The sequence below is a fragment of the Pelodiscus sinensis genome, chromosome 1 (assembly GCF_049634645.1).
Source record: "Pelodiscus sinensis isolate JC-2024 chromosome 1, ASM4963464v1, whole genome shotgun sequence".
NCBI classification, from domain to species: Eukaryota; Metazoa; Chordata; order Testudines; family Trionychidae; genus Pelodiscus; species Pelodiscus sinensis.
In genome coordinates, this window is record NC_134711.1 from 77,626,639 (window position 1) to 77,652,495 (window position 25,857).

Sequence of the window (25,857 nt, forward strand, 5' to 3'; positions counted from 1 at the left end):
GGAAAGCAGTTATGTAGTTCCATGCTAATACAACAGAAAAACTACAAAATGAAGAAAAATGTTGAAAGTCTAAAAAATAATGCTTTTATTTAAATAAAGGATGCAGACTTGTTTGCTTTCCACTTATCATGCGGCAGCAGTCAGGGGCCCTTGGCTCTTTTGAATCACTGGGCATCAGGGAAGTTGTCCCTTTTGCCCCATCCGATTGGTGGGCTTTTTCTTGTGTAGGATATTTGTTGACATCATGTATTATATTTACCAAGATGCAGAAAGAAATGAGACACTAATAAATAACATGTTAAAAAAAAAATCAGGATACGAACAAAAAACACCACAAAGCAAAGGTTATTCTCAGCGCTTAATTCATACTATTAAACTTAAAATCCTTACGATCACCTACCAGTGAGCGTGCTTTCTGGTTCTAAGACCAGAGTAACATGAGTTTAGCAGCAAAATAAAGCTTCAGTATTGAATATGTCATCTCTTATTAGCCAAATTAAGATTCTTAAGATGACTTTCACAGCATGTGTCTTTTTTTAAAACATGAATTCTTAAGATTATAGCAAATTCTCAACAGAATCTGCAAAACTATAGAACAATTTCTAAGGGATTAAGTTGAAATACACTGCAGTTTCATTCAAATTACATTCTTCTGAAAATGAAAAATATTGACAAAGAGAATATTGAGTTACTAAAACATGTAGAAGAGATTTATTTAATAAATATTAAATGTTAACGTTTTCCCCCTGTACTGTTAACTTCAGTCCTTGGAGAAAAAGGACTGATTCACATTAGTTGCACTGATACATCTTGATATAGTGAAATACTTCAGCACATAGCTAACTTCACTGGGACTATGCACAGGCTTATAGTTAAACGTATGTGCTTCACTGGAGCATGGCCTTTGTCCATCAGGGTGAGATGCAAGGAACATTCATTTCCTACTGACCACTTGACAGATCATTAGGTATCGGAGTTGATAGACAACAATGAGGTGTCGCAAGCCTTTCCAAAAATAGCTAGGTGTACTGTGGGATAGTTACCCATGGTGCACTCCTCGGTGCATCAAAGCAAGTGCTGCTAGTGTCCACTGACCAAATAAGGCTCATCAGTTAACCTTCACAGTTACATGTAGTTCCCTACCCCTGTGCTGCTGACTCTGATACAGAGAAGAGAAGTGGCACAAGTGGGCATTCGTATGCGCAGGGAGCCAGCTTAAAAGCCAGCTCCCTTCGTGTACTGGCTCCCGCAGAGCCACCTACCTATATCAGAGGCAGCAGCGCAGGAGGGAGAAACAGGTGGCTCCATGGGACTGGTACATGCAGGAAGCTGGTTTAAAATTTCAGCAGTTACATGTTTACTGAAATACACACATTTTAACACCCCTAATTAAAACTATGATTAATTGTGATTAATTTTTAATCACAATTTTTAGAGTTGATTGTGTGAGTTAACTGTGATTAATTAACAGCCCTAATACTTACTGTTTTAAAGTTATTTTCTAATGTTAATCATTGCTTGCACATCTATATTTAAAGTCTGACAGTCAAAGAATAAGTAACTTGTCCAAGATGAGAGAACTACTCAGTGCGATGGATAGCATTAAAAGATGGAAGTCTCACGTTTTAATTATTCCTGCTCTAACCATGAGTCCACACTTTCTTAAAAGTTATGGTTATTAATCAACATCTTTCTTACAGCTGCTTATTATGTGATAAAGGAATGTAGCTCATGTCTTTTCAGAAACTAAAGATATCACTTTCACAATGGCCAGGTAATATTCTTCATTCAAAAAGACAGAAAATAGAACCGGTCTTCAAATCCAAGAGGCAGTGCGATTTTCTGCCAAGATAATTTCACAATTCTGCTGTTAAACTGAAGAAAATCAACCTTGTGTGGCTACTTAATTATTTCATTTTGAGAATAATTGCATCAGTCTTCTCTCAACAAGAATTAGCAGAAGAAAAATAATTCTTTAAAGTACTCTATAATAGTAGGAGATATACCATCTCATAGAACTGGAAGGGACCTTGAGAGGTCATCAAGTCCAGTCCCCTGTCCTCATAAAAGGACCAAGTACCATCCCTGACAGATTTGCCCTGATCCCTAAATAGCCCCCTCAAGGATTGAACTCTCAACCATGGGTTTAGCAGGCCAATGCTCAAACCACTGAGCTATCCCTCTCCCTCAAATTTTTAAAAAACGTAAACAATGAAAAGTCTAGTAGCACCTTAAAGACTAACAAAACATGTAGATGGTAACATGAGCTTTCATGGACACAACCCACTTCTTCAGATTAAATTTAAATAAAGAATAGTTAAGGGAATAATCCTGAAAGTTACTAGATATTTTATTGCTTTCATTTAAAAAAAATTAAGTAAATCGAGTTAGTTACCCCATGATCTATATAAGCTTTTACCTCGGTAATGCTGCAGTAACTTGTTCATTCGAATATCCCAGAGCTTCACTATATGATTAGAACCTGCAGAAACTACACATGTACCACTTGGATTGAAATCAACATAGTTTGCAAACCTAGATGGAAATCATGAAAATACATTTAATGAATATTGCTGTTTTAAAAGAAATATCTACAAGTCAAGAGAATTAATATGATCATAAGAATGGCCATACTGTGTAAGAAAAATGATCTAACCAACCCAGTATCTTGTCTTCTGACGGTGGCCAATGCCAGAATCTTCAGAGGATAGGAACAGAAACAGATCAATCATCAAGTGATCCATGCCATCATTTACTCCCAACTTCTGGCTATCAGAGGTTTGGGACACCCAGGCCATGGGTTGCATCCCTGACCATCTTGGCAGAGAGCTATTGACCTATCCTCCATGAATTTCTTTTTTTTTTTTTCAACCTAATTCTATTTTTCACAACATCCCCTGACAATGAGTTTAAAGCACCTATTAATTTCTTATGTTATGTGACGAGTTAGGCAATACCTCCCTATTCACTCTCTCCTTACCACTGATGGTTTTAGAGACTTCTGTTATATTCTCCATTAACGGTCACTTTTCTAAGATTAAAAGTCCTAATTTCTACATTAAATGGAAACTGTTCCATACCCCTAATAATTTTTGTTGCCTTTCCAATATGTACTTTTTGAGATGGAGCAATCAGAACTAGATGCAGTATTCAAAGTGTGGGCATACTATTGATTTATAAAGTGCCGTTATGGTAGTCTCTCCATTTCCTAATGGTTTCTAGCATTCTTATCTTTTTTAACTTCTGCTGCACATTGAGTAGAAGTTTTCAGAAAATTATCCGCTATGACTCCAAGATCAGTTTCTTGAGTGGTAACAGCTAATTTAGAGGCCAACATTTTGTATTTCTAGTTGGAATCAATGTTCCCTCTAATCTCTTCCATCCATGTACAGATTTTTTCTATCCATGTACAGAATAAATGTTTATGTGCACTGAGGCACATGCAAATGTGCACCACCAATAGAAACAAAAAACCTAGACATGGGTATTCTGTTATCAGCTGGGCAGCATTCAAATCTCTTTTGAGTGGCTACACAAGTACACAATTTACAGGGAACACTGATTGGGATTATATTTTCTCTTTATATGCATTACTTTGTATTTATTGACATTGAATTTCATCTGCCATTTTGTTGCCTACTCATCAATTTTGCAAGATCCCGTTGTAACTCTTTGCAGTCAGTTTTGGACTTAATTATCTTCAGTAATTTTGTATTCTCTGCAAACTTTGCCAGCCGACTATTCACCCTTAGCAGAATCATTTATGAATATGACAAACAGTACCAGTCCCATACAAATTCTGTTTGTCGTCTTCTGTATTTTAATCGGTTCTAGTTCATGAGAGGACCTGTTCTGTTATCCCACGACTATTTACTTAAGAGCTTTTGGTGAAGGACCTATGTTCCCTCTAAGTTTTTCAATCCATGTGCTGAATACATTTTGTTCTGTGCACCAAGTCATGTGCAGCTGTGTATCACAAATTGAAACAGATGCTGCCTGCTGTGGGCACTCTGCTAATCAGCTGGGTGACACCTGAATCTCTCCCGGGCAGCCACCCAAGCGCTCAGCTTAGAGGGAACACTGTGAGGGACCTTGTCAAAGACTTTCTGAAAGACAAAGTACACTATGGCCACTGAATCACTCTTGTTCACGTATTAGTTGACCTTCTCAAAAAAATTCTAATAGATTAATGAAGTCGGATTTCCCTTTACACAAGCCATACTGACTTTCAACTTCTCATCTATGAATCTAATAGTTCAGGTCTTTACTATAATTTGGATCAATTTGCCTGGCTTATGAGCCTGTAATCACCAGGATCACCTCTGTAGACTTTTTAAAAATTGAGTTACATTACCTGCACATCAGTCATCAGGTACAGAATAGGCCTAGAAGCAAATAGTCAACAAGTCCCTTCACTAGTCCCTTCCCCCCCCCCCCCCATCAGAAGCAGAAAAGGGAGGGGGTGGCAGAAAAGGGGAGAAGGGGAACAGGAGCCAGTGCTGTGGGGAGTCAGTTTAAAAGCCAGTTCCCCCCAGCACCATCTCTACGGTGGGACCGGGGAGGCAGGGAGTTAGTGGGAACTGGGCGTGAGGCGGGAATCAGCTGATTCCCAGCTTGCACCCAGTCCCAGATACTGCGCCTCTGCTTTTAAAATATATTAAGAGCTGGCAGGGTTAACCCTACTGGCTCTTAATACATTTAAAAAGCAGAGGCACAGTGAGGGAGACCCAGCACGAGACAGAACCCCTTATTCCCAGCTCGCAGCAATTCCCCCCACTATGCACCAGCCTTTTAAATGTATTAAGAGCCTGCTAGCTCTTAAAACATTTAAAAGACAGAGCTGCAGTGGGGTAAGCTCCCAGCTTGCTGCAGCTTCCCCACTTATCAACTAATCAATGGAAATTCCATAACCTAGTCGATTAGTTGATTAAATTTAACATGACTAGTATAGAAGTCAATTTAAGCAATAGTTGACATACCACAGTTAGTAGTTCTGAAAATTAATATTTTAATTTCTTCCTAACTCTTGGTTGAATATCCTCTAGTCCTGGTGGCTTGGCACCATTTAATTTATAAGTTTAGTCTAGAACCTCTTCTCCTGACACTTCAATCTGGAACAGTTCCTCAGATTTGTGACCTAAAAAGAACAGCTAACTATGCCAATGGAATGGGAGGGTTCAGTTGGCACAGTGACTTGGAAACCTCAAATTAGAAGTTAAGCTACCTCTACACCACAGTGGGAACTGACTTTCTGAGACTGATCCACTAACAGTTGATTTAGCAGTTCTAATGAAGACCTGCCAAATCGACCATAGATTGCTCTGCTGTTGACAAGAAGAATAAGGTAAGTCAATGGGATTTTCTCACATGAAGCCCATGCAGTAACTCCAAAGTATATTGATTCCAGCTATGTTATTCATGTAGCTAAAGTTGCATATCTTAGGTCAACTTTCTGCAACTTAAGGCTGCATAAAGATGTTGATGAAATTTCACTTAAGACAGCACAAAAGATGAACTTCATAGTACGCTAAATTTACTTCTGCACTCTTCTGTTGCATGACACTTACCCTTCATAGTCTGTAAAGCTATCAACACATATTTTATTTGTTGCATCCCAGATTTTAACAGTTTTATCCTCACTGCAAGATGCTATTAATCTTCCATCAGGTGAAAATCTGTAAAATATTAAAAAAAAAACTATTTAAGTAGTATCAAATATTCAATAATACGGATAACTCAATAGTAAATAAATAGTAAAAAGCATTTTGTAGGACAATCTATTTTCAATTTAAGGGTGTAATACCGAAGAATTTCAAGTTGGAGATGTTAAAAAGCAGGGTATTTTTATAAACATGAAAACGCTGAAATTTTCAGTGGTTACATGTTTACCTATTGGGGAGGGGGAAAAGGCTCTTTGGGAGCCAGTGTACACGGGGAGCCAGCTTTTAAGCTCACTCTCCATGAGCACCAGCTCCTGTGGAGTCAATTGTCCCCTGCAACTTCCCTGCGCTGCTGCCTCTATCAGCAGCAGTGCGAGGTGGGGGGGCAGATGGCTCCCCAGGAACCAAAGCTTGCAGAGAACGGGTTTAAAAGCTTGCTCCTCATGATCATTGGCTCCTGCCTGCCTCCCCCCAATGCTGCTGCCTTTGCCACTTCCCACATCATTTAATAAAAAAAAAAAAAAAAAAACCTTCTACCCATGAAATCTAAAAACTAAAATATTATTTTAAAACATCCATATACCTGAATAGGTGTGAGGGGAGAAGAAGAGGTTACTTACCTCATAACTGTTGTTCTTCAAGATGTGTTGCTCATGTCCATTCTGATTAGGCGTATGTGCGCCACATGCACAGATTCCGGAGGTTTTTTCCCTTAGCAGTGATCATAGGGCCAGCAATGAGCCCCCTGGAGTGGCCCTGGTATACTGATGCATATATACCCCTGCTGGCCCCTCCACTCTCTTAGTTCCTTCTTGCTGGCTCCTTCCGACAAGGGGAGATGGATGGGATACAGAATGGACACGACACATCTCGAAGAACAACAGTTACGACGTAAGTAACCTCCTCCTCTTCTTTGAGTGCTTGCTCATGTCCATTCTGATTAGGTGAATCTAGGGCTGGACTAAGGGGTGGGCTAGCAGGGCAGCTGCCCGGGGCGCCAACCTACGGGGGGCGCCCGGATCCCGGAGGGCTGCAGTGGCCACCCAGGGTGGGAGCCACATTAACCCCGACAGCACCGGCCAGCAGCACCCTTCCCCCCGTGGCCGCAGGGCCCTGAATGGCCAGGCGCAGCCCGCCCGGGGCTGCACGCCATCGACGGTGGCCAGAAGACTGGGCAGCGCATGCGCCGTGCGTCCACCCACGCACCCCGGGGGCGGTCCTGCGCATGCGTCGTGCACCTGGAGGCGGGGCTGCTCGTCCCGGGGGTGGGCCCGTGCATGCGTCATGCGCCTGGAGGTGGGGCCGTGCATCCTGGGGGCGGCGCCATGCGCCAGGGCCCAAGGCACTAAAATGGCTCGGGCCGGCCCTGTGCGAATCCCTAGCCTTTCCCCTGGAAGCGGGGTTGGAATGTGACTCCTGACTATCCTTCTATAGACCTGAGAACTGCCGCCCCAACTGTGGCATCCTCTCTAGCCTGCTGCATGATCGCGTAGTGTTCTACAAATGTGTTCATCGATGACCTCGTGGCGGCCCTACAAATTTCCAAAATCGGCACATGCGCCAAGAACGCTGCCAAGGTCGCCTGCACTCTCATGGAATGAGCAGTTAACGGTGGTGCAGGTTTGCCTGCAACCTCATAGCATGCCCGGATACAAGATGTGATCCATGAGGAGATGCACTGCACGGAGACGGGCAGCCCTTCATTCTTTCAGCTATAGAAATAAACAACTGTGGTGACTTTCTGAATTCCACTGTCCTGTCTATAAAATGCCAATGCTCTCCTGACATCCAAACAGTGCAATGCCTGTTCCTTGGGTGTGGAGTGTGGCTTAGGATAAAATACCGGTAGGAAAATGTCCTGGGGGAGGTAAAAATGGGAGACCACCTTAGGTAGAAATCCCAGGTGGGAACGCATTCTCACTTTGTCTTTAAAGAAAACTGTGTAAGGGGGCTCTGAAGTCAACACTCTAAGTTCGGACACCCTCCTAGTGAAGTAATAGCCACTAGGAAAGCCACCTTATAGGACAAGTGCTTCAAGGAGCACGAGGCTAGAGGCTCGAAAGGGGCCTTCATGAGCCATGTCAGGACCAGGTTAAGGTCCCAGGGTGGCACAGGTGGAGGTTTATATGGGAGCAGTCTTTCCACTCCATTCAGAAACCATTTGACCATAGCATTTGTAAATATCAACCTTTGGCCCTCCCCTGGGTGAAAGGCCACTATTGCCGCCAGGTTTAGCACCGATTCTCCAGATACTTAAAGAAAAAACAGGAAGGGGGGTGGGAGACAGAGCATCATTCTCTTCCCCGTCCTCCTCCCCCGCCTTTCCCTTCTATTTATTTTGAGTTTTCAAATCCCCTAATCATAACTCCGGTCATCTGAAGAAGTGGGCTGTGTGACGACGTGTTGGGGTTCCCCCGCCTCCTGCACCCCCGGAATGGCACGAACAGACTCCACCAGCCAGTAGAATAGAGGTGGTTTATTGCTTCTCCAGCATACAGCACAGCACAGAAGTCATCAGGTTACAGGGCAGGCCTAGGATGCCTCAGCCCCCCTTGATATGGGGGGGAGGGGAGTCTCGGCTTCTAAACCCCCCAGCCTGTTGCTGAGGCTGCTTCCTCCATCCTCCCAGACAGAAACTAAACTAACTCTCCTCCAGCTCTGCCCCACAGCCAGGGCAGCATCCACCTTCCTTTGTTCCTTTCCATTGGGGTTACCTGGTCAGACAGGTTGAGATACCCTCTTTGCATAGTGACTCATTGCCTGTCTTGCTCGGTGGTGCTACAGACAGTGGCCAGTGAGTTAGCAAGTTACCTGCCACTACGTCACAGTTCTCCCCCCTCCAAGAGCGAACTGAGCAGGGTCACTCTGCTCATGACCTAGGGAAGTCCGGGTCCTCTGTGTGGGAACCCGCCCTGGGGACATGGGTGCTCCCCTTGTCTTGGGCCGGCCGCGGCGAGGCCCCACATGAATTGGCTTCCCTCTGTCCACTCGCCGCACCGCTCCGGGGGGACTGGCACAGGCCTGTTCTCTGTGGTCGCACCCACCCTTCCGCTGGCCTTGATCTCTGGCCGGGGTCTCTCGGGCCGGGGCCATAAGCCCAGCGAGCCTTCTCTGGATAGGCAGGGCAGCTTCTACACCCGACGCTCCATCCGGGGCGGGGGGGGGGGGGGGGGTCTTCCCCTCCCATAACTCTCTCAGCGAGCCCAGAGGATCCTCTATATGGGGTAGAGACCCCCAAGCTGCTTTCCTCCTGTCTTGGGCCTTCCCGCCCCTCTGGCAGGAGTCGCAGGACCGGCAGTATCGCTGCACGGCTGCAAACATCCCCGGCCAGTAGAAGTGTTGGAGCAGCCTCAGCCGGGTGCTCCGGATCCCCCGGTGGCCCGCAACGGGGACGTCGTGGGCCAAATACAGCAGCTTGAGGCGATACTTTTGGGGGACAACCAGCTGCCGCTGGACCCCCCATGCCCTCATCTTCCTGGGGGGAAGCCATTCCCGGAACAGGAATCCCCGCTCCCACCGGAATCTCTCCTGGCCACCTCCTCCCAGGGGCTGAGCTGCACAGAGGCCAGCCTGGTCCCTCAGCCTCTGCAAGGAGGGGTCTGCCTGCACCTCAGCCTGGAATTCAGCCGCTGAGGCAGGGATCGGGACCTGTTCCCCACCTTTGCCTAGGTCCGGAGTCCCAGCCTGGCTGGACCCCGTGTCCGCTGGGATAGGACCCTGAGGACTCTGCCGGGAGTCCTTCCCTGAACCCAGGTTGCCAGCCCCCTGCTGGCTCTGGCTACGGATGGTGACTAGAGCCCGCTGGGATTCCTGGGGCCACTCCTCTAGGTCATTTTCCATCAGCACCTCGGTGGGCAAGTGCGGGTGCACCCCCACTTCCTTGAGACCTTCCTTGGCCCCCCATTTCAGATGCTCCCGGGCTACAGGCACCTTAAACGGGGACCCGTCTATGCCCTTCAGGGTCAGCTGCATGTGGGGTAGTATCCGGTCTGGGCCCACTATATCGGATCGGGCCAGCATCACCTCCGCCCCCGTGTCCCAGAAGCCCGTCACCTTCCTGCCATCCACCTCCAGGGGTATGAGGCACTCGCTCCGCAGGGGCCACCTTGCCCCCACCCGGTACATGGAGAAATCCACCTCCCGAGGGTCAGGCCTCCCAGGGGAGGTGCACTGAGCATCCTTCCCCTCTCTCTGAGCTGAGGTTTGCCTGCCAGCCCCTGCCTCTGGGGCAGCCTGCCCTTCCTCCCGCCCCAGCCAGTTAACCCTGGAAAGTCCCAGGTCATGGGACCTGGTGCACTGAGCCCTCTTGTGGCCTTTTTGCGATGGCACGTTAGGCTTTGGGCTTTCTTTGTCCAGGCCCTGGCTGGTTCTCTGGGGCACAGACAACCTGTTCCTTGGGCTCGCCTCGTAGTTGACTCCCTCTGTCACTCAGCTGAGATCCGGTCTCTGCGCGATTCCCTTTCTCTCCGGGACTCCCGTTCACACCCAGACCGGCTCTCCGTGAACTCATCTGCCAGCCTCCCGGCCTCCTGGGGGGGTCTCTGGTCTTCGGTCCTTGAGCCACAGCCTCAGTTTGGGTGGGCACGCTTCATACAATTGCTCCATCATGACCAGCTTGAGCAGCTCCTCTGCGGCCTGGGTTCCGACTCCAGACACCCACTTGCGGCAGTATTGTGCCAGGCGGGAGGCCAGATCCACATACATCTCCTGTGGCTCCTTCTGCACCCCCGGAACTTCTTCCTGTACATCTCGGGGGTCAGCCCGAACTTGTGCAGCAGGGCCTCCTTGACTCGGTTGTAATCCCCTGGCTGTAGGTTCTCCAGCTGACTGAGCACTCCGGCCGCTTCCTGGTTCAGTGCAGGGATGAGCTCCTGCAGCCAGTCAGCTGGGGGGACCCGTTGCAGTCCACAGTCCCTCTCAAACGAGCTGAGGAACCCGTCTATGTCGCCCATGTCCTTCACTTGGGCCACCACGAGCCTCTCCAAGCGTCTGGCAGTCCTGAGACCCTGGGGCCCATCCACTCTTGGCACAGCCAGTGCCCCGTCGATTCTCCACTCTGCCATGGCCAACTCATGCTGTCGCTGCCTCTCTCGATCTTGGTGCTCCTTCTCTTGGTCCTGGCGGTCCCTCTCTCGGTCCTCTACTTCCAATTGCTTGATCCGCAGCTGGATCTCCAGCCGCTGCAGCTCTGCTGGGCTGGCCCCTGCCCTAGATAGGCTACAGCTTGCAGGCCTCCTGGGGGAAGCTGTCTCATCTCTCCTGTGGGTTCCAGCGCTCCTCCCCCTCTGAGCCTGACACACTCTCAGGAGGAGTCTGGCTGCTCCCCCTGGGGACAAGATCCTGGCCCTGTGGCTGGTCATTCTCTTCCAGCTGGGTAATCAGCTGGGCCTTGGTTGCTTTCTGCACAGGCAAGCCCCTCTCTCTGCACAGCTTCACCAGCTCTGCCTTCAAGAGTCGGGCATAGGCCATCTGCCCGCTGGTCCCCTCGGTGCAGACTCACCAGTCTAGTGCTGCAGCGCCCCAAGATTCCCAGGAACCGCTTCGCTCTGTCTCCAGTACACCTGGCTCCAGGGCTCTTGCTTCTACTACGCCTTGTCGCTCGCCGCTGGGAGCTCCATCCACGGGGTGCAGTGCATCCCACCCGACACCAGTGTGACGACGCGTTGGGGTTCCCCTGTCTCCTGCACCCCGAAATGGCACGGACAGACTCCACCAGCCAGTAGAATAGAGGTGGTTTATTGCTTCTCCAGCATACAGCACAGCACAGATGTCATCAGGTTACAGGGCAGGCCTAGGATGCCTCAGCCCCCCTTGATATGGGGGGGGAGGGGAGTCTCGGCTTCTAAACCCCCCAGCCTGTTGCTGAGGCTGCTTCCTCCATCCTCCCAGACAGACACTAAACTAACTCTCCTCCAGCTCTGCCCCACAGACAGGGCAGCATCCACCTTCCTTTGTTCCTCTCCACGGGGGTTAGCTGGTCAGACAGGTTGAGATACCCTCTTTGCATAGTGACTCATTGCCTGTCTTGCTCGGTGGTGCTACAGACAGTGGCCAGTGAGTTAGCAAGTTACCCCCCACTACGTCACAGGCTGTATCCACAAAAGCTCATGATACCATCTACATGTTTTGTTAGTTTATAAAATGCTACCAGCCCATTTGTTGTTTTTTTCTGTAACAGACTAACTCGGCTACCCCCTTAAGCTCCCAGACAAGAAGAATGCGGGTTGCCACAGGGCATATGGTTTGAGCAGGCACCACAGGGCTTAAAGCCTTGGGGCCCTGGCATCCCCTCCCCTGCTGGGAGAGTCCAGCTGAGCTCTTTATCCACTGATTGAACTATTTACACTACCTAACAACTACTTAACAGATACTTAACTACTGAAACTAACTATAATACAAACAACAGATAAGAAAGACTACTACAGGACCGGCTGATAGGCCTAACACACGCTCCAGCTACTGTCACAGGCGGTAAGAAGGAACAGAGAGTGGAGGGGCCAGCAGGGATATATATGCACCCGTATACCCGCGCCACTCCAGGGGGCTCCCTGCTGGCCCTATGGATACTGCTAAGGGATAAAAGCTCCAGAATCATGCATGCGGCGCACATCCACCTAATCAGAATGGACATGAGCAAGCACTCGAAAAAGAACAATGACTTGTAGGTTGAAATCAAGGATAAAAGTTTGAGCTCTAAAGGAGAATTTTGCTGAAAAATTATAAGCAAGGGGAAACAGAGTCATATTAGAACTCTGCATTTAAAATTTAAACTAAGGTTCTCTCTACCATTAATATTTTAATGGTATTAAAAACATATACTGTACATCCTTGGGAGTCTTTTCCAAGTCTTTTAAAATTAACAATGACTGTTACCCTTAACTCCAAAACTAGCTAATCTGGATTTTTTTGGTTTTTATTTTTAAAACCATTTTTTCAGTAATTGAAATCAGACTTATTAGTTTAGTTTCTTTTGTAACTGTTACTTCTTTTTTAAATACAGGTGCAGTACTGCACTTCCATAATGCTCTGTCAGTTTTCAAATCTGATTTCCTTATGTTTCTGTTCTTCTCTTCACCAGTTGAGTCTTCTAGTGTTCTACAGTGAATTTCATCATGCACTGTTCACCAGAATATATTAATTTTTTTCAGTATCCAATATCAATGCTGATACTAAATAAATAATTGATGTACCTCTCCATTAGAACCAAGCAGAACAGTAATGGTCAATAGTAATGGGTTCTCATTACCCTTGTAGATTTGCTCTGTCTTTAAGTAGTGAGCTCTCCCTATTTTTTGCTTTATTTAAAGAGAGACACATGATGAAAAAGATAATGTCTTTTACTGGGCCACATTCTGATGTTGAGACACAAGTTTTTGAACTGCGCAGAGCTCCTCTTCTTCTGAAGAGCTCTGTGTGGCTTGAAAGCTCAGCTCTTTCACCAACAGAAGTTGGCCCAATAAAGACTATACCTCATCCGCTCTTGTGTTATTCCCAGGATATGAGAGCGACAATCTAAAAACTGCAACCAACCATGTATTTTAAAACATTTTCTGGGGCCTTTTCCAATTCTGTAAGTCATAAATAATAACCTGATTTGTACTTTGTACTGGTAACCATCCCTATGTAACATAAGTATCTGAAGAGTAAAGAGAGAAACAGGAATTTGAAAGAAACCCCATGTTTTAGCTTTTCTGTGTACATAAGTTTCAAACAATTACACACACAACATATAGGAAAAACAGGATACAAATTCTTCAAAAAATTCCCATACCTATTGTTCTTTTTAATATTTCTTTCATATCAAGTAGATATACTTAAGTATTACAGCCCAGCTATTCAAAGGTAATTATGCATTGCTGAGTTTGATGTACAAAATCTTATTGATTTAGAAGTCTAAATTTCATTTCAACAGGGATTTAGGCACTTATAAACCCAAATTCTAGCAACTGGCAATGGGATTTTATCTGCTAAATCAGTTTAACATTGTATGCTGAGCTCAGAAACACTAAAGTACCTTTAGAAATCTGGGCATAAAAATGACCTGTTGGAAATTCTAAACAAAGCACTTGGCAATAATTCTACTCCTTTACAAACTCACTATGAAAGAACACTCACTTGGCACAGCGAACCCAGTGTGTGTGCTGGAACAAGGAAAACAAAAGCCGCTGACGGTGAACACTCCATACTTTTATTGATTTGTCATTGGATGCTGTAACTAGGAACTGGCCATCATGTGAGAAGTTCACACTGCGGACAGGTGCAGTATGGGCTTTCAGGGCTGAAGATTCTCCATGACTGAAAATATACATTAATATTTTACATAATATTTCCCTTGTGAAGGACATACAACTCAATACACAATATAACTGACACGGATTAAAAGATAAAAATCAATCTATTTTTCCTGTACACACCCAGTCCAGACCACAAGAACAATTTCTTGGTAAATCCTGATTACTGTCTTTAGACAAAGCCACTCAATGCATTTTGAAAAAACACATTTTCTAATTTAGTAGAAGTTTATTTATCTAAATGACTAATACTACAAACTATATATTTATGTTAGTCTCTAAGATGCCATAGGACTAGTTGTTTTTAAAGTTACAGCTAGCTCTCTGGGACTAAAAAATGAAAGTCCTTTGCTTTGCCAGCATTTACCTTGCTACTTAGTTCTGAAGACATTATTTAATGAAATAAGATTACTACATAATATTAGAGAATTAGATTAATATTAAATTAATGTCAGAAAAGATTACAGAATATTACAATATTTTAAGAGTGAATGTAAACATTAGTCACTATGCTGTAAAATGTCCTTAAAATATTTTTGTTCATAATCACTACCATTTTTCCTTAAAGGAACAGACAAATTTTGAATGAATAAAACTTGCTGTGTTGTCTTGGCTTCCTTTGTGACTTGCCCCCTAATTGCATATGAATGCACAGGAACGATACAACTCCCACTTAAGTAAATATATCCTTTGAGTTTGGAAGAAAGGCTGCCACGCACTTATGCATGCCTATCTTCAGCTGAGGCCTTCTAGTTTCTGTACTCCTATAGAATTGCAGAGGAACCAAGACAACAATGAACCTTGCTTCCAGATGCTCCTAAACTCCCATTATTCCTCACATCCACCTGATGTGGGAGAGAGTAGTAATACACAGAACTAAATTTTCTGTGATATTGGTAAGGCAGTATCAAAAAACATAAACAATATACTTCAGTTGTACTCACATACAGGGAATCCACAGTCTGATAGTCCGATCTTGAGAAGCAGATGCCAAGAGGTGCCCATCTGGTGAAAACTGTACACTGGTTACAGCTTCCACATGACCCACAAATCTGAAAGCTCTGGACTGTGGCCTCAAATTCCAGATCATAAGAAACCTATCCAAAGAAGATGAGGCTGGCAAAAAAATAATTTGAAAGCTATTTTCTGTTAAAACAAACAATTAGATCACTTGAAATAATAAAAACTTTGATCATTACTCATGTTTAAAAAGACACATGTATTATAAATACATACTTAACCAGTGATACTACCTTAAACTCCATTATCAATAATAATCTGTTAATTTCTAATTCAGAAATAAAATGACACAAAATGCCTACAAAACAACGACAGCAGATTTTGTCAGTGTCACTGAATTTATTATCTATTTAATGTTTTGAGAACTATGTTTGATCTAGTGGCCATAGTATGACATGTAGGAGCCAGGAACTCAATCACAAATTTTAAGACTAACATAGGCTCAAACAAATCACCACTAAATGTTCTCATCTCTAAAATGAGGACATTAATTTTTGAAGTTACTGAGCAAATACGTTTGCAAAGCACTTTGAATACAAAAAATACTATAAATATTCCAATAATTATAACAGATTTGACAATGCTGAACAAAATGTAAAGCATCTGGAAACAGGATAGCAAACACGGTCTTTTCTACCTTCAGCTATTTAAAGTCACATTAGCTAAATTTTCACAGATGGGTGCTGAAAGGTGAGTCTCTACTGTGGGATCTTCAAAGAGCACTAAGTGGTGGCCTACCTTCACAGAAGTAGGCTTATGCTGAAGCTCTACTTGAAAATTCCACCGCCAATATCTGTTCTAGTCATCTAAACTGAAAAGTAGATACCCAAGTACTGAAGTTAGAACATTTTGCACATCTTTTGAGTCAGTGGGAATTTAATAGGAAATTGAAGGTGTTGATTAAATAACAGCAAACACTAGAACATATTTTTGTGCCTTAGCAATCTGAACAGCTAATCATATACTGTTCGTAATTCTATAAACAATGTATTTAACTATTTAAGCAAAATATTGTCCAGACTTTGCCTGGAAGTTTCTGAAAATAGCCAGTCTGGTCGAGTTCTGTAACAGTGATTGGAAAAGATGAAGATGGGGAAGGCACGGGACTGAAGTGTGTAGAGGTTAGGAATATCTTGATAAGAAAAAAAAAAGCGCTTTGAATACATACAAGCCTTCTTCTTGGCTTCTGGGAAAGTCTGAGGCCAGGTGTTATCCCTGGACCCTCAACTTCGGAGGGCGTGTGGTTTGTAGGTATGGGATACATTTTTCTAACTCTGAGAGTTGGTTATTTTACAATAGGCACTTTCTAATGATATTTTATGTCTCTTTTTTTTATTTAGAGGAGAGAATTTCAGTTCACCATCTTTGAAATACTGTATAGGGCAGATTATTTACTAGGGCACTGTAGTAAGAGGAGGACCTGAAAAAGCCCATGTGGCAGAGACCTGATTTGAGGCCTGAGGCCTCGCTAACAATGGACAAAACTTGGCTAAAATAAAGCTAAGCTAAGCTGTGAGTAAGAGGCAGGCCCCTGCTCAGAGAACTTAGCATGAACCGGGCTGAGAAGGCAAAGCACTAATTAGTAACAGGCCCCGGTGTAGAACAGTAATTGGTACTGATCATAAGTTGAAAGCACATTCCAAAAGATGGTACCACCAGCTCATTAAAAAAGACCTTGGTACCCACACTCCACATAGATACTGACCCGGGTTCAGAAAAGGGTCTAAACTGATAGCATAATAGACAGACATTATAAACAAACCACAAGGTGCAGGGTGATGGGTGGTATATAAGCATCAGAGAATGGTAACCTGACACATCAGGAGTGATGTGTAACTTGTTTATACCTGTATATAAAGTGGTGTCTTGGGAGGGCACCACAGGGCAGTGGGAGTCTCCTACTGATTAAGTCAGTCCATTGTTACGGGGTACATATATGTAGTGGTTCAATAGAGTCTACTGACAACTATTACTGTATTTTGTGTAACAATAAACTTGGCCAGGCACCTTCAATCCTTATCTGATTTATGGTCTTTGGTAACTCTTTGGAGTCTGCTAGGTTGACTAATTGCACTAGTCAACACAGCACACATGCATGCAGCCTTTTGGTTATCACTAACAGAGCAGGAGACTTGTCAGGACACCATGACAGTAAATCCTAACCTACTACATTGGTGACTTTAATACAGCCAATACTTCCTACACTAAATATATCCACCAGCAATCCATGGAGCACAAACCAGCATATCACGTAACAGTAGCTTTCTTCCTTGATTTCAGCTATTAACATATTTTAAATTACACTCTAATTCCTTCTTTTTACTACTGTACTCATTTTTAATAGCCACAACTGAGTATCTCTCTCTAACAAGCTGAAAAAAGGTGACTGAGAAGTAGACATGAGCACAACAAAAAAGAAAGGAAATTCTGAGCTGAAGATCTCATTCCAGCCTTATCTAAGGTCCCAATCCTGGACAGAGAACTGAGTCTCATTAATTTCAATGGAATCTTGAGACAGCCTGAATATTTCTGCTTCTAGGAATTGGGACTAACTATGTGTACCTTCTAGATAATATCTCCACACACTTTAAATCTCTGCAATACCTTAGCTCAATAATATAAATTAAGATCTTTCAGCATTTATTTCCCTATTTGTCTTTTGTAAACACAGCATGGTGGAAAAGAAACATTATAAATACATACATGGTCGATGTTGTTAACAGCAGCAACTTCTCTCTTCAACTGTGAAGTTTAAACTATATTAGGGATGGTAAAATGTGTGTATTTGTGTCAATATGTAAACACTAATTTTTTCAGCTGTTACACGTGCAGAGGTGGGGAGTGGGGAAGACCAGGGGGACAGATGGCTCCATGGGGGGCAGGCAGCTCTGCGGGAGCCGGTACCCACATCTACCCCCCCAGCTGCCTCTGATACAAGCTCATCGGTTAACCATGTACTTGAGTACACATTCACATTCTTAAACTATATTAGCTGCTATTGTGTTTCAATTACTCTTAATAGGTGACAAAAATGTACTTTATAAGCAATTAATAATTACCTTTAAATTAATTGTTTCCCATTGCCCCAGTCCAAGAGATTTTGTTATCTTTACAAGGATGGTTCCCTGAGTTACCCAAGCAAAGTATTTCACAGAGGTTTTTTTACAAAATGGTTTCACTTTTTGCAATGTTTTCTTTTTTCCTCAAGATACTATAAATGCATTAACTTATACAAAATTAAAATAAAATGCTAAAATACCTATTTAAACATGGCTCTTTTGGGGATTAGACAAGTCATCTTAACTTCTGTACACAGAAAGATAACGGAGCAAATAATTAAGCAATTTGCAAACATCTAGAAGATAAGCTGCTAAATAACAACTTGGATTTGTCAAGAAAAAAATCATGTCAAACTAACCCAATAGCTTTCTTGGACAGAGTAGCAAGCCTCATGAATAGAGAAGAAGAGATAGATGTGGTATATTTTTAGAAAGGCTTTTGGTAACTGTCTCAGATGACCTTCTCACAAACAAACAAAGGAAATACAACCTAGATTGAACTATTACAAGGTGGCCAGATGGATACCCATTCCCAGAAAGTAGTTAACAATGGTTCACATTCATACTGGAACAACATAACAGGTTGGGTTCTACAGGGTTCAATTCAATATCTTCATCAATGGCATAGAGTGTACACTTAAAGTTTGCAGATAGTTCCAAGAGGAAATGGGTTGCCAGTGCTTGGAGGATATGATTACAATTCAAAATGATCTGCATAAACTGGAGAAGTGGTCTGAAGTTAATAGGATGAAACTCAATAAAGTCAGATGCGCCATGTAAGAAGGAATAATCAGTTGCACACATTTAAAATGGGAAACATCTGCCTAGGGAGGAGTACAGAAAGGGACCTGGAGGTCATAGTAGACCACAAGCTAAATAGGAGTCAGCAGTGTGTTGCAAAAAAGTTGACATTCTGGGTTGATTAGCAGACGCATTATAAGCAATACATGAGAAGTAATTTTCTGCTCTACTCCATGCTGTTTAGTCCTCAACTGGAGCATCCAGTTCTGGATACCTAATTTCTGGAAAGATGTAGACAAACTGGAAAAAGTTCAGAGAAGAGCAACAAAAATGATTGATGGTCTAGAAACATAACCTATGAGAGAAGATTGAAAGAACTGGGCTTATTTAACATAAAAAAGAGAAAACAGAGTAGGGATGTAAACGACTAGTCGACTACCCAATAAGCAAATGCTTATCAGGTAGTCGAGTAGGAACTCAGCTAGTCACTTCCCCCTTTCCCCCCCTTCCCTTGCTGCCTCTATCAGAAAGAGGCAGAAAAGAGGGGAGCAGAAGTCGGTGGTGGGGGGAGCCAGCTTAAAAGCGAGCTGGTTCCCGCTGCCTCTCTCCCTTTGAAATATACAAGAGCCACGGGAGAGGTGCAGTGGGATAGTGAGTGCCCCACTTATTGACTAATCAAGTAGACGATGGAAATTCCTTCAACTAATCGATTAGCTGATTAATCAACATTTAAAATCCCTAACTGAGAGAAGGCAGAATAACAGCTTCCAAGTATCTAGAAGTTCGTTATAAGGAGGAGAGAGAAAAAAATATTATTATTAACTTCCGAGAATAAGACAAGAAGAATGGGATTAAATTGCAGTAAGGGAGATTTAGGCTGGACAAAACTCCTGACACAGTGATTAACCACTGGAATATATTGCCTGGGGAAGTTGTGTACTATCCATTTTTGGAACTTTTTAAGTGTAGATTAGACAAACACCTATCAGGGATGGTCTACTCTAGATAATCCTTAGTCATACCAGGAGTGCAGGGGATTGGACTAGCTGATCTCTCAAGGTCCTTTCCAGTCCTAGGATTCTATGACATCCCAAGATATTGTAGATCAAGCCCAACAGTTACAAAATGTGTTACTGGACACATCAACACTAGAAAATGTACTGTGATATATTGCGTCTGACCTTTATATAGGTATTATACAGTCTTTAAAAATGTAAGATGGCAATGTAGGTGGGTCCATAGATTAGTTTTGTAAAACAATTTATAACACGAGGAGGTCCGGTGTACATGCTCCCCCTGGAGATACATGAACATCTTTCATGTTTGAACATGGTCCCAATTAAAAGTACCCGTGTATACTACAACAATAATGATGTTGTAACAGGATAGAAACTTGGCTGGGCATAAACCTCATGTCATAACATCATTTATTCTTGTCTATGTACAAAAACAATATAACCAATTTTACATAAGTATCTAATGATGCAGTTAACAGCAACAGAAATTAACAAGATTTTTCTTTATACATTTTGCTTTTCTGCATGCAAATCACAAGACTTGCACACCCAACAATGAAACGTTAGGCTATGCAAACACCAGGTTTATATATTTCTCTTCTAAAATTATTAGTAAAAAGGCACTCAATCCAGGATACTTCCTTGGCAGCAAATAAAAACATCTGTACTTACTTATAGAAGTATATAGGCTTCTCCCACCATCAATACTGACAAATTTAGAATCAAAGTAAGTTAGCCATATTGATCACGTGTCTACCAAGGATGGCGAGGTTCCACCTACAGGGGAATTCCTACCATACTCTAACTAGGGATGCTAGCGGCTAGGCAGGTAACTGTTTAACCGATAAGCTTATTGGTCCCAGTTAACCACAGCAACCCCTCCTGCTCACTAGCTGCATTTAAAACTCAAGACTGGCAGGTTGGCTCAGTCCCATGGGAGCCATCTGCCACTTCACACTACTACCTCTGATACAAAAGCAGCAGCATAGGATGACAGGCTCCCCGTGCAGACCAGCTCCTGCCAGCCACCCGGGAGCCTCAGGCGGGAGTCGGTCTGCACTAAGAATGTTAAAATGCAGTTAACTGACTAGTTGACGGAAACATCGACTAGTCGATAGGCACTTTTGCATTCCTCCTTTGAAATGTACAAAAGCCCCCGCTGGGGCTCCTGTACATTTCAAAGGAGGAATGCGTAACTCCACATACAGCCTAGGACCAGCGGGAAGTCCCACTGACTCTGGGCTACATGCAAGTGCATGCTTTGACATGCACAAGAGTCCCCAGCAGGGGCTCTTGTGTATTTCAAAGCCATGGAGCCCAGGGTCAGTGAGGGACTCCCCAGCTGACCCTGGGTTCTGGGGAAGTGCTGCTCAGAGCCCAGGATCAGCTGAGGAGTCCTCAGCTGACCCAGGGCTCCACTGTGCCTTTGAAAGGCATGGAGGTGGCAGTTACAAAGGGGAAGCCGCCGCACAGCTGATCTCAGATGTGCAGCGACTTCCCCTTTGAAACTACCTCCTCCGCACCTTTCAAAGTGGCAGCCATGGAGCCCGGGGTCAGCTCAGGACTTCTAGCTGACCCCGGGTTCCCGATGGCATTTCCTCAGAACCTGATCCCAGGTTCTGGAGAAATACCACGGGGAGCCCAGGATCAGCTGTGGAGCTCAAGAGTTGCCCCTTTGAAAGGCACAGAGATGACGTTTTAAAAGGGCAGCCCACCACCCAGCTAATCCACCGTCTTTCATAGAGGCAGCAAAAGAGTGGGGGAGGGATATCGACTAGTCAAAATACTATCTGATAAGCAAATGCTTATCGGATAGTCAACTAGTCTTTTACATCCTTAGTCTGCTCAGGGAGCCGATTTTTAAACCGGCTCCCCTCACAGACCCGATCTGCCTGCCACCAAGCACTGCCACCTCTGAGACAGAGGAAGCAGCACTAGATGGCAGGGGGCTCTCCAGGAGTGAGGCTGCCAGCCCCACCCCCGAGGGAATCACTGAATAATTGTGTAACCACTAAGATTATTATTAAGATTTACACGATTATTAAATTAAACAATTTCTAACACCCCTAACTCCAACAGCTCAGAATACCATAGCAGTCTGATATTTAGAGCCCTACGAAATTCATGGCCACAAAAAAAACTATCACTGATCATGAAATCGGTTCTTTTGTGTAATCATATCCTATAAAATAAAGATTTCACAGGGAAGCCAGTGTCTCTCAATTTGGGAGACTTGACCCCAAAAAGAGTTGCTAAGGAATCACAAGGTTATTGAAGGGATGTTACAGTATTGCCACTCTTACTTCTGTGCTGCCTTCAGAGTTGGGTGACCCAAGAGCAGTGGCTGCTGGTCACGAACTCAGCTCCAAAGGCAGCAGCACAGTAGTAAGGGCAGCAATACCGTACCATGCCATTCTTACTTTTGTGCTGTTGCTGGTGGCAGTGCTGTCTTCAAAGATGGCAGGCTTGAGAGTGGCAGCTGCTGACTGGGAATCAAGCTCTGAATGTTGGCAGCCACAGCACAGAAGTAAGGGTGGCTATACTGTAATTTCCCTTCAATAACTTTGCAACCTCCCCTTCACAATTCCATTTTGCGTTAGGACCCCTACATTTACAACACACTGAAATTTCAGATTTAAATATCTGAAATTATGAGAAGTATGACAGTGAAATTAATTAAAATGGACCATGAACGTCGTAGGGCATTGCTGATATTGTTAACAAGATGTAATAGGACTGAATTACAGCTTTGACTTTCGTAGAACTGTTAGTCAAAAACACATGATTTGGCACCATCTACTTAATGCTCAACTATATCAGATCATTCAGTACATTTGGAATTTCAATGTAGATGGATTTAAGTAGTCAAATCAAGTGAGGACATTAAAACAACTATAAAAATACATATACATCAGTAAACAGTATTTAATGAAAAACAATAATGAATTAAATTACTATTTAATGAAAAATAAATTTCTACGAAAGGGATTGGCAGGCTACTTAAATTCGGAATCTTTATTGGGTTTTGAGCAACAGAAGTTTAATATTATTAACCTCTGACATGCCACTAGATGTAGTGGGTACGAATATAAGTTGCAAAGATTAAAGAAAAAACAAAAAAGTCAGAAAACTAATCAACATTCAATTGTCATTTTATTACTGTTTTTCAGAAACCCACCCAGATGAATTGATTAAATGCAAATTTACAGCATCTGTTAAGTAATTTAAATCAGTAGTTTAAAATCCATATAGTAATTTTATATTCCCCAAAATTCTCATAAAACTATGACAGAATTAAAATATATGTATACCTTTGTTTCCCAGAGTATCAGATTTTCCAGAAATCCATACACAGAATGAAAAGATTACAGTAGTAATGCTTCAATTATGGTTGAGATTGCCATTTCCAAGTTCCTATTATCAGACCCTTCTAATATTCTAAAAATTACTCCTATTGGGCAGAAGTGTTACATTCTTGGTCTTATTTTTTGTTTAAAAAAAAAAATCTGAAATATGGGGTAAAAAATTCCCTTGAGTTGTCATTTGTACGTGCATTTAAAAAAATAAAGGTATAATATTTAATAAATTTGTTCATTCTTATTTTCTGCTCTGATAAACTCCCCATTTATAAAATAGCTTTTCAAGGGGAACACAATATTTGCTAAGTTTTAAAACATGTTAGTTAATAATACATGTTAATAATACATGTCAGAATTAAATAAAAATTGCATAGTCTGCAGGCACAGTACTTCATTTCCCTCATTAAAATAAGTATGCTTGGCATACAAAGTGAATGCCTATGCAAGCATGAATCCTTTTGGAAGTGCACATGCTGAAGCAATTGTTTTGTTGTAAGGCTTTCACAAATGCACGTGACCATATAAAACTTGTCTTTCAGCATGCCATGGGCTGTACTCTCTCAAAGCATTGCCAAAGCATCCTGACTCAGAATGCAGAGGTAATTCCTTGGAACATAGGGCTTAGTGAATATACTAAGGAGTGCCTTGCTGATCAGTATAGTATGTCAATTCCCTTATTATGTATAAATTTATACAAAACAAATTTCAAATTAGTCATTTTAAAAATAAGTTACAGAGACTTACAGAGACCAGTGCCACATCGTGACAATGATTTGTAGTATGGCCCTGCACTATACTCCTAACACAGAATCTTCCCCATCTAGTCCCTCTTCCAGCCCAGTCCCAGAGATTCTTGTCCTAACTAGCTGGCCACGTCTTTCCCTTCCTCCTGCCAATCCTTCAGGAGTCCTTAGAAATTACTGAACACATACCCTTTTCCTTCTTGCATCATTTGTTCTAGAAAGTCCCTAGGACTTTTACTACCCCATTTTCTCCTTCCCAACAGCCTTCTCTTTTTCCTTCTGTCTAAACCTGGCTGTGATGAACCAACACCACCTACTATATTCCACTAGATCTTCCCCAGATTTTTATTGCTCACTCCCTGTCACTGTGGCTCACTACCTGAAGACAAAAGCTGTCAGTCCAAAATCAAGATTTGGTATCTGGTGGCTACTGATAGCACAAGATGAACATAGAACAACACTACCACCACCAAAATCCCTGGATTTCTCAAAGCTTCAGCCAATTCTTTGAAGAATCATATTGAGGCCTCAACACACTTAGTACTAGCATTATGTTTTTTCTATAATATGCACTCCAATGATCACACACCTAAGAATATTTGAACATCCTATCTATGATCACACATTTAAACTAACACCTTAGTGCAGTGGTTCTCAACCTGCAGCCTACTGGTCTCTTGTAGACCAATCAGCATGTAGCTGCAGCCTATCTGACATCCTCAGTGCCAAAAAGACCATGTACATACATGTGAATGTACTGTACCCAACACAAAGAGTTGCATATGCCATCCACATTGGTAGGTTAAGAACTGCCTTAATGTCATTATTAAAAGACCCACACAAGCCCAAATACTACATATATTTTTTTTAAAAAAAAATCAAGGAACACCACAAAAGACTATGTAAACATAACAGCAGTGTTAAGAATATAAACAAATGTCCAGAAATCCAGTATTACTTAATGCTTAGAGAACTCAGGATGTGCACACTAGTTCTGAAAATTTAAAGGTGAGAGACAGATTGTCAACATGATACCCATCCTTTTCTCTCTCTCACAAGATAAATACATTAGTTTCTTATCCATTAGTTTCTCCCTTCTCCCTCACTCTTTAGTCTCCCACCCCAACCATTCCCTCCCTGCCCCAACCTGAATCTGGACAACATTTTCATACTGCTAGTCCATCTTTCTAGTACTACTACCTCTACTATTAGGGTTCTTCAACATCCCCCAAGTTGCTTTCAGGAACTAAGATAAGACTGAAGTGTTCACGTGGAAAGGTGGATATGAAGTAGGGAATGAAGTGATGGCAGTCTTAGTGTTTCCGGTCTTTCAAGTAGTTGAAAAAAAATGAAACTTTTTTTCTTTTCAAAATAATATGACCTCCTCAAAACACTTGTGTTTATTTCACTGAGGATCTGCCAATTCCTGAACGATTATACAACATACTAAGGATTATGTTTCTGCATCCCATGCCAATGTTAACTTACTCATGTACTACTGTATTACTTGTTCTGTGAAGTTATATTGTAATACGTATCTGCAATATATCTAAGTAAATATTGACAGGAGAATCTCAACTTCTGAAGATTTTTAAAATTCTTAATCTTAATACTGAAGTATTACATATTTTCTTTTACTTGACTCTTCAGGTCTAAAACATGTTCTTCCTAAAACTAAAATATAAATTGAAGTCTGAGCAATAATTAATCAAAAATTTACAATAGTGTTAAATTGGTACATAAAAAGGCACTTTTAAATATGAGTTGACAATATTTGCCAACCCTTTTTCGTACACTTCAGCATTGGAGATATAGATTCTAAGGTGACATCCATGTATCAAAGTACAGCCAACCTCTAGTTCAGTTACTCTGAAGTTCTTCAAATAATAGCTAACTTCAGTGGCCATTTTATTTCTCAAACTTCCAAATTTGATTTTTATCTGCAGCATTACAAGTCCTCATTTGTAC

At 42.9% G+C, this 25,857-nt stretch overlaps 1 protein-coding gene across 12 annotated transcripts in view; it reads right to left on the reverse strand.

Annotated features, from left to right (window-relative positions):
- The window catches only part of POC1B (POC1 centriolar protein B), a 111,699-nt gene that overhangs the window by 81,645 nt on the left and 4,197 nt on the right, over window positions 1-25,857 (reverse strand). For 8 of the 12 annotated variants that reach the window (XM_075932901.1, XM_075932900.1, XM_075932937.1 and 5 more), the window contains 4 exons: window positions 14,896-15,067; window positions 13,776-13,955; window positions 5,568-5,675; window positions 2,420-2,535 (listed from right to left, as the gene is read on the reverse strand). In XM_075932901.1, the coding sequence (XP_075789016.1) occupies window positions 2,420-2,535; window positions 5,568-5,675; window positions 13,776-13,955; window positions 14,896-15,067 (576 nt within the window). Of the gene's footprint in view, window positions 1-2,419; window positions 2,536-5,567; window positions 5,676-13,775; window positions 13,956-14,895; window positions 15,091-15,709; window positions 25,803-25,857 lie in introns of those variants that run through there. The other 4 variants (XM_075932946.1, XM_075932910.1, XM_075932928.1 and 1 more) reach the window with 3 other exon arrangements.